Here is a 15,205-nt window from a genome sequence, read left to right as displayed (position 1 = left end):
AGACCCTAAAGCACCTTTTAAGACAAAAAAAAATTTTTCGATTTTTTCAAAATTCTAGACCAGCTTCCCCCCTTAAATTTTATGTGTTAGTAAGGCAGTGCGTCTAATTAGATATAGCCGTACTCTTAGCGTAACTTTGCGAGCGGAGAAATGGTGAATAGAAGAAACCTAATAATGCGTTGGAAAAATTTTGTTCACTGTAGATATTTCTTTATTTAATTACCAATAAGACATATTGCAAAAAAAATAATGAAAACGTTTTATATTTTGATATTTTTTTACGGAACAATATAAAAAAAACTAGTTGTGAAGTATAGAAAACCGCTAAACAGTGGAAAGATTATTATCCGCTAGAAAGATGAGTAAATCGACGCCATGAATTTTTTTTTATCGAAACTTAGGTACTTACGTTTCCTTTCTATTAATATACTTTTTAATCGAATCAACCGCACTTCAATTCTGCTTTTTCACCCACTTGCACAAAAATGAGGTTATTTCGAAATGTCATAAAATCATAGACAATCACAAACGTTTTATTATTGCTAAATATAATATATATATTATTTGATGGATTAAAATACTTTGAATTTTTGTATAGTACTTAATTAGGAAATAAAAGGAAACAGGAAATAAAATCAAAACTACAATACCATATGTGGGTTCATATGTGGTCAAGGGTAAATTGAACAACTATGTATGAGCGATCTGGTATTTCGCCTGGATGGAACACAACAGACTTCCCATTCACTTATTATGACCGTTTCTTGTCGATTGCTTTCTTCAATATGGTCACTTTAAGATAGTAGAAGTTAGATTGACTGTTTGGCGCGATGAGTGTCATACTTTGGTCAGAAGAAAATCTTAAAATTAATTTTTGTGTCAACCTATACTGTATAGTAAATCAAAAAAGTACGTTTCATACAAATCGACACGCAGTGAACTTGTCTGCTAAGAATTTGTTGCAGCAATTTAATCCTCCAACTGCCATTTTTATTATTTTGAGGGTCAAAATTACCCATTTATCTAAGAAGTGGAGGGTTTCACAGTACCACAAAAAAACAGGATCGCTAAATTTCCCTATGAAAGATAATATTGTGTGGTTGGTTGGTTGGTTAGAGTGGTGATTCAACCAAAATCCAACTAGCGCTTACGCACCATTTTGTTGCCACATCCTCGTTACCAAATTGCTTAACAGTTATTTACAGCAAGACTATGTCCATTCTGCGCGGTTTAGGAACCTTATCAGGCTGTTGACGTCTAAGCCAGACAGTTGCTCGAGACTGTCGAACAGCGGTTTGTCCAGGGTTAACATTCTGTCCTTCCATAGGGCAGGACATTTACAGAGGAAGTGGAAGATTTTTCCTTCTTCTCAGGTTGTTTAGGATGCCCATTTGTTGTGAGGGATGCCCATTTTGGCGGCTTGTTCTCCAATACACCAGAAGCCAGTTATGACTGCCGTTAGTCTACAGGCATCCCGTCGTTTCATGTTTAACAATATTGACGATTGCTTGAGGCTGTAGTTGGGCCATAACGTCCTGCTGATTTTGCATTTCATCTGGTCCGCGCATCCATACTGGCATATTTTTTAGTCCTCACCTTGGACCAGATGGAATAGTCCATCGGACTTGCATCTAGCGAATTCGAAAGCCATTGTGTGGACGAAAGGAAGTGTGGAACATGATTTTTTAACCATTCTTGGTTCACACAAGCTTTATGAGACGGTGCCGAGTCCTGTTGGAAAGTCCATGGTCTACGACCGAAATGTTTGCGTGTCCACGGCACTAAAGCAGCTTCTAAAACATTTTTCCGATAATATATTAAGTCGCATTCACTTTGACACCAGGCTCGATAAAAACGATTGGAGAGCGTCCATCAGCGGTCACTGCGATCCAAACGATTACTTGCGATGAGAAATTGCTTCGAGTGGCCATACGTAGGCTCAAATTCTCACTCAAGTAAACACGATCGTTTTGAGTGTTTATGAACTGCTCAATTGGGAACTTTTTTTCATCAGAAACAAAATGTTTGGAAATTCGCCACGTTCGTGAAAGCGCAACAACTCCTTTGCTCTTTCGCACCGGGGGTGAAAGATCGTGTGCTTTTTGGAACTGGCCTTGACCTTGAGCTCATTTTTCAATATGCGTCGAATGCTGTCTTGCGATATTTTCAGTTCTTTGGCCATTTTTCTTTCACTTCGACGTGGACTTCACTCAAGTCGAGCCTTCACTTTCCGAACCATTTCTGGCGTTGTTGCGGATTTTTTTGGTCCACAAACATACACAAACATTTTATTCACTTTGAGGTGACTGAGCTCACGAACAATGACTAGTTGTGGTTTTCCAGCCAAATATAACGCAATCACACTTGTACGTTTGAATTCCATCACAGAACAAAAATTCAAAAAATGCAAGACGCAAATGCTTTTCATGGCATATAAACACTATATTGAACTGTCATTAGAACAATTTTAACGTTGATGTCATGAGCTGTTTTCCAGATACAACCAGTGTGAAGTTGGTAACACTTCATATCGTTCAACCTGTACGTGACTACGTGTCCATGATTCACATCCATAAATAAGAACGGGGCGCATTAGTTAGAGGAAGATGCAAAATCGCATGTGTACAAATATCTCTGGGAATTTTTCACATTGATATTAAAAATGTGATAAAGCCTTTTCTCTGAGTATTGAAGAGTATTTCGACCAACCGTCTGAATGGGGAAGAAGTGATCGGTCAAACGGCTGTCATTGTTATTGTAGGGTAGAAATCTGAAACCGATCCCCTGAGATTTTACGCATCTTTAGCGTTGTGACTCGATGTAGCATGATAAACCCTTCTCTTCTTAATTGGCGCGATTTTGGCCGAATTTAACAAAGCGCGCCAGTCGTTTCTTTATCGTGCTAACCGGCGCCAATTGGACACACCAAGTGAAGCCAAGTCCTTCTCCACCTGATCTTTCCAGCGCAAATGAGGCCTTCCTCTTCCTCTGCTACCACCAGCTGGTAGCGCATCGAATATTTTCAAAGCAGGAGCGCTTGTATCCATTCGGACGACATGGCCCAGCCAACGTAGCCGCTGGATCTTAATTCGCTCCGCTATGTCTATGTCGTCGTAAAGCTCATACAGCTCATCGTTCCATCGCCTGCAATATTCGCCGTTGCCAACGTACAAAGGTCCAAAAATCTTACGCAGAATCTTTCTCTCGAACACTCCAAGCGTCGATTCATCGGATGTTGTCATCGTCCAAGCTTCTGCGCCATACGTTAGGACGGGCATGATGAGAGTCTTGTAGAGTGTTAGTTTTGATCATCAAGAGAGGACTTTACTACTCAATTGCCTACTTAGTCCAAAGTAGCACTTGTTGGCAAGAGAGATTCTACGTTGTATTTTAAGGCTGACGTTGTTATCGGTGTTAATGCTGGTTCCTAAGTATACGAAGTCCTTTGCAACCTCGAAATCATAACCATCAACAGACAGGAGTGAGAGTCGAGTGGCGAATCTTCTGGCTGTCTGTTGTGATTGCAGCTTTTCAATTTCGAACATTTTTTGTGTAGTTAGATGGACGCTTTTCGCTGCACAGAGGCTTGTGCGTAGTTTGGCTGCAACAAGGTAATGATCAGAGTCGATGTTGGGTCCTCGGATCGTACGTACATCTAAAACACTAGAAACGTGTCTTCCATCTATCACAACATGATCGATCTGGTTTCGCCTTTTTCGATCAGGAGACCGCCAGGTAGCTTGGTGTATCTTTGGTGTATGCTGGAATCTGGTGCTGCAGACTACCATGTTTCGGGCCCCGGCGAAGTCGATCAGCCTCTGTCCCTTACCGGATGTTTCGTTGTGCAGGCTGAATTTTCCGTTGAATTGTCCTTCTCTTCCGTCGGGGCGTGGGCGCAAATTAGCGAGATGTTAAAAAATCGCGCTTTGATGCGGATTATTTCGAGACGCTCGTCCACCGGAGTGAACGACAGTACTTGGCGACGAAGTCTCTCTCCCACAACAAATCCGACACCGAATTTGCGCTCCTTTAAATCGCGGCTGTAGTAGACGTCGCAAGGTCCTATGGTTTTCTTGCCTTGCCCCATCCATCCCATCTCTTGGATGGCAGTGATGTCAGCCTTTACTCTCACGAGGACATCAACCAGCCGGGCAGAGGCACCTTCCCCATTGAGGGACCGGACATTCCAGGTGCATGCCCTCAAATCATAGTCCTTATTTCGTTTGCAGGGGTCGTCATCAGTGTTGGAAGTTCTCATCCGAGGCTTTGTGTATCTATGTTTTCATTGGGGGAGGTTTTTAAGTGGCGGATCCCAAACCCAACGCACAACCAGCTATCCTGGAATGTTTCGCCTTCTCACTTTAGCTCACTCCCGAACGGGTGTTCGGAAGCTACTCAGAAGATACTTGGGCTAATCCCGGGAGTTGTGAGCTGCTTGAACCATATGCAGAAGAATCTGGCCACTCCCAAGTGAATGGCGATCAGTAACTTTCCCCACTTGCGTGGACTTCTACATATGGAACCATTCTCAAGCATGATAAACCCGCCGAACCGATATTTGCCATTAGGCGAAGTTTAGAATAGACGATAGCAAAGCCTTGAGTGAATTATTTGCTCGAAATATGTTTTTTTTTTTAAGAAGCCCTTTACGTTGTTTAGCATGTTTTTTTTAAATGTCCTGAGACCCTATGTCATTTAGCAGGTTACAAAAACGTATAAATATAAACGCCTAATAGCTCATCCTATTTAAATTACATTCAGACAAATAAATCATCATACTGGACAAAAATTCTGTGTTTTTCCTTTTAAACTCATACAAAGTTAGATGTGCATACTTAAGGGATACAGGCAAGTCCTTTAAAAGAGTTCACAACATTTCTGCAACGCTATTATAAAATTTATCTATACATACAAAACATTTTACCTATTGTGGTCTTACCCTATCCCATCATTGTCTAATTTGGCTCACGGTTCACGCTCTCTCGGCCCATCCTGCTGCTCCCACTGTGGACTAAAGATATTGGTATTATCTACATAGCACATACTTATGTGGTATGGAAAAAAACTTATAATGTAACAGACATGATTAATGAACATATTATCTCCAAACTATATGATATGTGTATGTATATGTATAAGTACAGATGCAATTACGCTTAGCATATATGTACATATAAAAATGTGACAGAGAAAATAGAGAAGAGGCATGATGAATTAACATTAAGCATGGGAAGCAGACGGCTGTTTAAGTTCCGAATAAATAACTTAAGTCATAAATCAATTAAAAAAGTAGTTCTATGAAATCATAGTGTCACGCTATGGACTCTATAAAAAATCTACATCTATCTTGGCAAAAAGAAAACAAACTAATTTTTTTTACCAAACCAATATATTTATTTTTTTTTTGATGGATATTCACATTAATATCATAAAGTGAAATTTTCATTTTTTTGGAAGTTTAGTCCCTTTAAGCTCTAAAGTCCTTGAAAAAATTACAGTGATGAGAAAATGATAAACTGATTATGCAGCACTACCCTTTAAAATATGTATGCTAGTTTTGCGTGCACACGAAATTTTTTTTAGATAACAAAAAAAGTTCATTTTTATGGCACACTGTAATAGATGCACAAATACAGTGGTCACACAATTTATTTGTACACTCACAGTTTATAAACAGATGCAACTGATACCTAGCACGATGGACACAAACGATTCAAATTTTGATATATTCCTAAAGAATAACATATTTACACAATATTAAAGGAACAAAAACTTCCAAATGCATTTCTGAAATTGGTGAACTTAAGGCAATAACGAAATAAGGCAAAATTTTATGCACAAATGTTATTCTTATATAGCCGTATAAAGAGTATTTTATTAGAAAAATAATAGAAAAAACGAGTATTCAGGACTTTTGGCCCGCCTTTATCTTTAATAACTGCTACCAAACGTCATTGCATACTTTTCACCAATACCTTGGTTTCATTAGCTGCAATCTTCTCCCACTCAACACTTAAAGCTGTCTTTAATGACGCCTTTGATGTTATTTTGTGCTTTCTGATTCTCCTTTCTAAGAGCTCAATTGGATGCAGATCCGGTGATTGATGTGGAGTTTTAAGCTACTTATAGTGGTAAATACCTGTAAGCCATTCTTACACGAGATAAGATGAGCGTTTTGAGGCATTGTTTTGTTGAAACATGAACCCTTTAGAATCCAGTCCAAATTCAACGCACTATCATACAAGTTATTCTTCAAAATGTTTAAATATAGGTGTTTGTCCTTTTTATCATCAATAAAACCCATTTGTCCTAACCCAGATGCAACTAAGCATCTCCTCCTCCATGTTTAATGGTAGGAATAGGATTTTTTTCATTATGTTCTGTACAGGTAGTTTCTTTTCGCCAAACTTTTTGAGGCCCATCTGATCCGGAAACATTAAATTTCGACTCATCACTGAATATGACGTTTTACCCAAAAAGAATCTGGCTCATTTATATAGCATTTGGCGAACTTCAATCTCTTCTTTATGTTAATATCTGAAATGTAGGGCTTGCGGCGTGCCACTCTGATATGATAACCAGCGTTGGGTAGGCAATTATGAACTTGTTGTGGACTTACTTTTTTATGCCAAGACTCTTGAATATTTCGGTATAGTGTCGTGGAGATTATTTTTGGATTTTGCGTGACTGATGCTACTTTGTTGCGCTCCTCACGTGGAGTCAATATATTTCGCATTCCGTCTTGGTGGTGATTAGCTTTCAATTTACCAGTATTAACGTAATTAGCAATAACACTTTGCACCGTATAATGTGATTTGCCAATTTTTTCCCAAATACAATTTAATAACAATTTTTGCATTCCTAATGGTATATCCATTTTGTCACTTTCAATCGAGATATTACGCGCACCTGAAACTGAATCGGCAATAAAAACTAAGCAAAACCAATATTATTTCGTTTTCAGCAATATTACTGCAAGCTCAAACGATTTTAACTGTTACTTTTGCAGCAACAATATCTTGAGCTGAAAGTGTACGAATAAATGTTTTGCAGCATTTTGCTATACTACGTCTGCCTGCTTTCCTTGGAACCCCTCAGTATGACTTCAAATTACGGGAGTTTTTTTTGACCCAAAAAATATATTGTCAAAGCAAATATTTTACGTAAAGCTAAAGCTTTTTACGTACTACTCAGGGTGTACGAATAAATTGTGTGACCACTGTATTTGTTTGAGGAAAAAGAAATCCATTATTTTCTCGGTAGATGCCTTTAGTAATGGAACATCTCGTACAGCATCGATCGAACAATTAAAAGTTTATGGTCGTTGCCAAGGTGACATTTAACACTTAAAGAATTATTTTGGGGTTTTATGTTTATTGTATTCAGCTGTGAGTTACAGGGTGTTAACAATAAAAGTTAATAAAGAGAAAATTCGGTGCCTTTTACAGTTTTTTTTTTTTTTGATAAAGACGAAAATGCAAGCCAAGCCGCTGAAAGTCTGAATGGTGTTCATGGTACCGATACTGCTAGCAGCTAATTAGGAGCAATTTTAGTTTCGTCGATTCCGTTCAGGCGTTTTTGATATTAAAAAAAATGAAGATAATGTCGATAAAATCAAAGATATAATCGAAGTGGACAGGCATGTTAGTACTCGCAGCATCGCACAGTGCGGCCGATTCCCAAAAAGCTGGCCAAAAGTCGAAAAAAAAAGTTTCTAGATAGAGTTTTTTTGTCTTTGGGTTGGCTACAGTAATGCCTTGAGTAGTGAAAACCGTTCATAGCAACGTCCTGTACCCTAAGTATCCTCTGTATTTTCAGTCGCAACGTGGCCTTCGTTTGAGCATCGTATTACTGTCGATGAATAGTGAAAGTTGTACACATTTGAAAGATTTTGTAATGGAGTAAATTGAACAAAACCAAATGGAATCATCTTCGGAAGGTTAGTAAAATACGAGAAATCTTTAAATCTATCAATACCTCGACACAAAATTTTTAGCTGCAGCAATACGTAGATACATTTTTTGCAATTTTTTTATAAAATTTGAGTTTTCAAACTGTATAGTAATACAACGCCTATTAAAGGTTACTCAAAAAAGTAATGGTTACTGAATAAAATAAGATTCAGCTGCTACCACTTGCTACCTTGCGACCCCGAAAACATATAAATTTACATGCATCTTGATTATGTTCTTGAATATACGCTATTTCACGTGAGGGGGTGGCCAATAGGGGTGGAAGGGGTGGATTTTCAAAATTTTAAGATCAAATTCGTAATCAGCGACCCCGACAACCCCCGAGTAAGAAATTTTGAAACAATTACTTAATTTTTTGAGTTTTGGCCAGCTTTTCGGGAATAGGCCGCACTGTGCATCGCACAGGAGCTAAAGATGGAACAGTTTTAAGCCATTTGCAAAAAAATTTGAAGTAAAAATTATGGATTTCTTCCTCCCCAAACTAATATAAAAACAAATACTTAAAAATGATTTTAGAAAATTTTCATTTCAAACTTTTGAAGATTCAACCAGTTAGAACGCCAAGAAGCGTTGTCAGGTAACCCATGATATTTTCATCTGAAACTAAGAAAACAAAAACAGAATTACTCAACGAAATTCCAACTTTTGATTTTATCTGAGGTCGCACCACTACTGTGGGCAAAAAGTAAGGTGAATTTGGTTGAAAATGAAAAATCTTTATTTATTCTTGTTAATCAATTTCATCCCCTTCAAAATAATACCCTCTTGATGAAATACATTTATGCCAACGATTTTTCCAATCCCCGAAACATGTCAAATAGTCCATTTCCGGTATAACCATCAGCACCTTCTTCGATTCAGCTTTTATCTCCTCAATCGACTCGAAACGCGTTCCCCGGAGTGGTCTCTTGAGTTGTGGGAATAGCCAGAAGTCACACGGAGCCAAATCAGGCGAATACGGTGGTTGCGGAACGATATGCGTGGAATTTTTGGCGAAATGGTCACGAAGAACGAGTGCAGTGTGAGACGGTGCATTATCGTGATGCAAAAACCAAGAGTTGTTGGCCGATAATTCTGGTCTTTTTAGACGAATTGCTTCACGTAAACGACGCATAACGCTCAAATAATATTCCTTATTAACAGTTTCGCCAGGTGGATGGAATTCATAGTGCACTACTCCACGAAAATCGAAAATAACTGTCATCATGACCTTTATTTTTAAACGACTTTGACGTGATCATTTCGGTCTGACCTCGCCTTTAACACGATATTCGCTTGATTGGTCGGTTGTTTCAGGATCGTAAGCATAAATCCAAGCCTCATCTCCCGTAATGATGCATTTGAGCTTGTCCTGATAGTCTGGAAGCATTGTCACAGCAACACACACATCAACGCGACGACTTTTTTCCAAGAAATTGAGAGTTTTCGATACCAAACGAGATTTGACTTTTCGTAGGCCCAAATGGTCTTTCAAAATGGTTTTCAAAAATCCTTCTGATATTCCGATCATATCAGTAAGGTCTTTAACAGTCAACCGACGATTTTTGAGCACTAACTCCTTCACTTTATTGACGTGTTGGTCATCTGTTGACGTCGATGGCCGTCCGGAGCGCTCCAAGTCATCAATACGTTCTGGACCCTCTTTGAAGTCTTTGTACCACTTATAAACATTTTTCTGCGACATGGTCGAATCACCAAATGCCTTCTGCAACATGCTAAACGTTTCCGCAGCCGAAATTTCATTCCGCAAACAAAATTTGATGGCACTTCTCTGCTCAATCAAATCAGACATTGTAAAAATCGAAAAATGCACGCTTGGTCGTTTGGTAAATACAAGCGTAAATATATTACTGATAATGGCATTCCCATGAAAGTTGGCCCAGACGTTATTAACAGTGCTGCCAACTCATGAAAAAAATAACTAGAGCGAAATTTTAATCCCGCGAAGTTTGACAAATAAATTCACCTTAGCTTTTGCCCACAGTAGTATGTGCTCATTATTCTCTTGCATTGTTATAATAAGAATGCGTTAGTAAAAAATGTCGGTCTCATTTCGATGCCAGGTAAAAAGCTAAGCCCAAAATTACGATTTTCTAACACATCAAAATAATCTCTTCGACTTTTATTGATACATCATTGAAATGGCAATGCTTTTGTTTCGTGCAGTGGGCTGTCCTCTTGTAATGGAATTCAGCGGCATCTCTCATAAGGCTCCAACAGTAATCCGCGTTTTCCGTGTTCACCACTGGAATAAGCTGACTTAGGTTAGGTTACGGTGGTGAACACTGTATAACATAAAAAAAACAATAGATTCTGATAGAAGAGGCAAAAACAAAATATACGTGAATCAGCGAATTGAAAGTTTACGTCTTAAATTGTTTAGGGATCCAAAGTTGCAGTCTTATGGTAAACCGGCGTAGGAAACTATGTGATGCGTACATTTTAGGTATGTGATAAGTATCCCCAATTCTATGTAAAAAGCAACAGCGAGCAGTTTTGTTAAACATTTGAGCCCTCTAACTCCTCAATAAAAAGGTATTTTTTGTCATTTTTTCGGAGAAGAGCAAAAACTACTCATAACGCGGGAACATAACGGATTCAAATGTACCGCAAAAATATTTCTCATAAATCTCTCAATCAATGCATCAAAGCTGAAAATTCAACTTCAGCATCAGAAATAAGTTACAACGAAAAATGTGTAAGGTATTTTAAATAGAATGACATTTGACAAAAGCAAAATTTTCACACATACTTACGAAATTAACCCTTAGCACAGCTTTAGGAAATACAATTTGCTTCAGGCTAGTTAAAACTAAAAAAAAAAAACTTTGTATCAAGAGTAGAAAACAAATATTTTTTGCAGTAAAGTTTCTCTTCCGAGTCTAAAAGCTCTCACTTCTCGTCAGATGGTGGATCTTTTTTGCTCAAACATGCACGATTTTCTAACTAATCCTTACTATTATGTATTTTTTACAGAAAATCTTCTGCTAGCATAACCACCGCAGCGCCATCAGCCAACTGCGTGCAAATACTATGCAATATTGTTTGTATTCATGAGCAAAGTGCTCAACTCGAGAAAAGTATAGAAAATGCGTTTTCAGCTAATGTAAGGAAATGGAGTGGTAAACCTTTTTTCGCTAAAATCAGTTAAGTTAAAATGACTGAAGGAAATACTGCTTACAATATTTAATTTTTTCAGAATAAAGCCTGTCCAGTTATCGACTATCTACGCCTTTATTATATTGAATTCCCGAAACAAGAAATATCCCATGGCTTCCTCGGCAAATATTCCAATCAAGTGCGCTACCTTTATATCGGTTCATCAAATGTGGCCGCCATTGGTTCGGCCGCCTTTGGTGAAGGCATTTTCGAGAAGATCATCTTGGAGAATCTACAATTGGTTGAACTGCATAAAAATATCTTCGAAAATCTTACCAACACCTTTGAGTCACTTGCCGTAATTCAACGTAATAAGCCAATAAATTCTATTCGTGATGATTTTCTGGATCATGTGGTACATCAAATTAAAAACTTAACACTGCAAGTTGGCTTACCGAAAATAACCAACGCAGCAGTCTTGAGTGGTCTACTGCAAAATTTGTCATACGTCAATTTGAGCTATAATAATTTTACCAATACATTCAACGATGGGACTTTCAAAAAGATGTCGAATGTAAAATCTTTGGATTTGTCATATTCGAATATACAATTTTTACCTGACTATATATTTTCGCATTTCTCGAGTTCACTTAGACATCTAAATTTGTCCAACAATCAGCTGCTCACAATAAATAATTTGGTGTTCGGTAGATATACAATTCACATTGACTTAGTTATCGATGCTCATAGCAATCCATGGAATTGTTCGTGTGAACTGCGTGCGGAAATGGTCATAATTTTCAGATACCAAGACAATTACCCAACTTGTGAGACACCCAACGAGTATGCGGGCTTGTCGGTATTGGATGAGGGTTTGTGTGCCGGTGAATTCAACACGACCGTTGGGAATAGTATGTCAACCAGATTGACAACAGAGTATACAACGCCAACGTCAGTTGACGCTCTTAATTTGCTGAACTCAACTACAACGTCCAGCAACGCACTTATTGAGCCAACCACCAGCGATATTATGAGTACAATGCTGCTTCAGTGCCTATCGTACGCCAATGAGACAACAGCTGAATGGCAAAGTGCCCTGCAGCCCGTCTCACAAATGAGTATTACGGCATTACCCAACCTGCAAGTAGAAGTAATTTTGGAAAGCAACAACTCGGGGGTGTCCTATGGCTTGGTGTGGGATTTCTACAGCATGACTGTTAACTATAATCAATATGGACTCGGTTGTACTGGATCAATTAACTATACCACTATTATCGAAGATCTTTTACCAGATACCGCGTATACATTTTGTTTGGTTCGAAAAGACCAATTAACGATTTCACCATTCTGCTGCGAGTCCGTGCACTTGCACTCTAATCTGAGCGTCAGCTATAATGCTTGGCTGACAAATGATATGCGTTCCACAGGCATATCTTTGATTATAGTAGGCGTGGTCCTCTGTTGCTTCGTAGGCATTTCCGGGGTATGCATGTTGATAAAAAACCAGCCAACACTACTAAAAGGCAGTAAGCGTGTACAGCCTACCAGCAACAATGCGCAGGATATAGTGATATTTCCCAAGAAACGCTCGCTAGCAGATTTAAAGATAAAGGAACAAACGCTGGCAAAACGCAACTCACAAAGGTAAGTGTTGAAGAGTAAAGAAGTGCGAATAGGTAGAGAAAGAGATGGAGATAGATATAGATATAGATATAGATATAGATATAGATATAGATATAGATATAGATATAGATATAGATATAGATATAGATATAGATATAGATATAGATATAGATATAGATATAGATATAGATATAGATATAGATATAGATATAGATATAGATATAGATATAGATATAGATATAGATATAGATATAGATATAGATATAGATATAGATATAGATATAGATATAGATATAGATATAGATATAGATATAGATATAGATATAGATATAGATATAGATATAGATATAGATATAGATATAGATATAGATATAGATATAGATATAGATATAGATATAGATATAGATATAGATATAGATATAGATATAGATATAGATATAGATATAGATATAGATATAGATATAGATATAGATATAGATATAGATATAGATATAGATATAGATATAGATATAGATATAGATATAGATATAGATATAGATATAGATATAGATATAGATATAGATATAGATATAGATATAGATATAGATATAGATATAGATATAGATATAGATATAGATATAGATATAGATATAGATATAGATATAGATATAGAGATAAAGATAAAGATAAAGATAGATATACCGATACATATGTAAGGGGTTTTTCAATAAGGGCGCAATGCGCGCAACGTTTGCGTTAACGAACACTCATTTTGAGTGTTCAATCATGTAACTTGCCATGATGATTTGGCATAAGCAACTGAATAATAAACAAAAGATTTGACAGATGTCACCAAAACAAAATGGCTGCCACAGGGCGCCAAAATCGACCCGCGCCAATTGAAAAACCCTTTATATAGATAGTCATGCATATGATATCGCCATAGTAATGGCGCCACACAAGCCTCAAATCACTCTCCAAATATTCTAAAACTGCTACTAGAGATTGCTGTCTAAATCTAGGAAAAAAAAAATTTTAATATCTTTTAGAATTGTTTTCGACTTAAATAATTGATGATAAGTGGCTGCCTTTATATAAGTTGAATTGTTTTTTAATATTTTTATTTATATTAGCCTATCTTCGTACTCTTCATACTCCATATATGTAATATATGTACATATGAATTCACTTTTAATTTTGTAGCTCAAGCGACATCTCCATCACCAGTCACACAATGCGTCGAGGATCCGTGTTTAGTGTTGAAAGTAGTGAAAGTTATGCGAATGCCAATTTGTACGAAGTCATACCTGCTTACCTTCGTTTGCAAGATATCGAGGGTGACTATGAAAAGAAGTCTTTGGAATTCGCCTCCATTGACAGTTATATGCCAACGTTGGCGACCGAATACAAATGCCGTGACACAAGTTTGGTCAGATACGTCGAAATACCAGCACGGATAAAACGAGTTTCCAGCGATCCACTGCCGGCAGTGCCCTACAAACAGGAAACGGCTACACTCGCACCAGCTGAGAAGGCATCTTTAGCATTGCAAGAAAGTATACCCGCTATCCAGGTGACTGATACAGATGGTGAGAATAAGGTGAATTCGTATAGCGAATAAGGTGAATTCGAATAGCGAATAAGGTGAATTCGGATAACGAGCAAGGCGAATTTGGATGGCGAATAAGGTGAATTCGGATGGCGAATAAGGTGAATTCGGTTAGCAAATAAGGTGAATTCAGATATCGAATTGTGGGGAATTTCAAGTAAAAGTAACAAGCGAGTAGATGAATACATTGACTATAAAGGAAGTTGTACCAAATACCAAATGGGATGTGTAACAAAACGGAGTGTTATTGATCGTATAAGCTTATATTAATGGAATATAGCAAATATATTATGTAAATGCATTTTAACGCCAGAACTGCCACACCAGTCAAAATGCCTGTTTTTTTCAATTTAATTTTAAAATTCCTACTTCATGTTAAATTTTTTCCTGGGAACGAAATCATGACTTTTGCAGCGATAACTTCAAAAATAGTATAATGAATAGAATTTCTTTTTATTCAACAAATTCAAAATAATTTTGTGTCAAGACAACTTACATCAGCACCAGTAAAAATAATTGCTACCAGTTAACCCTCCATTAGGCGCGTGGACGAACTTAGTCCAATTTATTTTTCTGTTGTAATATCTACTTTATAATTTTTTTTTTTTTGCTGATAAATGTTTATTTATATTATTTTAAACGCCTAAAATATATTTTCAAATACTTTTGTTTAACTTTCGTTATAAAAAAAATTAAAATAGTTAATTCATGTTCTTTTGAACTGTTTAATGGCAAGCTTTTAAAATGTTTGCAGAATTAAAGTGTTTAATAAAAAAAAATCAATCAAATTCATTCTTATAATAATAAACTAAACTTATATCTAATACAAACTGACCAGTAAAAAAATATAAGGGTATACAAAAGTGTAAACATAGTTCAAATATAGAGCATATTTTATTTTGCCAAACAGGCGGTTCACACA

The 15,205-nt window shown here is 37.1% G+C and overlaps 1 protein-coding gene across 1 annotated transcript; it reads left to right on the top strand.

Moving 5' to 3' along the window:
- The first annotated feature begins 10,575 nt into the window (after positions 1-10,575).
- Positions 10,576-14,322, top strand: LOC128867048 (uncharacterized). The gene is made up of 4 exons (XM_054108143.1): positions 10,576-10,676; positions 10,950-11,079; positions 11,173-12,716; positions 13,878-14,322. Exons 1-4 carry the CDS (start codon positions 10,576-10,578, stop codon positions 14,293-14,295), a joined length of 2,193 nt encoding a protein of 730 aa, XP_053964118.1. The 3' UTR covers positions 14,296-14,322.
- Positions 14,323-15,205: the final 883 nt, after the last annotated feature.

This window comes from Anastrepha ludens, chromosome 6 (genome assembly GCF_028408465.1).
Source record: "Anastrepha ludens isolate Willacy chromosome 6, idAnaLude1.1, whole genome shotgun sequence".
In the NCBI taxonomy this organism is placed as follows: domain Eukaryota; kingdom Metazoa; phylum Arthropoda; class Insecta; order Diptera; family Tephritidae; genus Anastrepha; species Anastrepha ludens.
The sequence above is the reverse complement of the archived record's forward strand: the minus strand, read 5'-3'. Positions and strand labels throughout refer to the sequence as shown.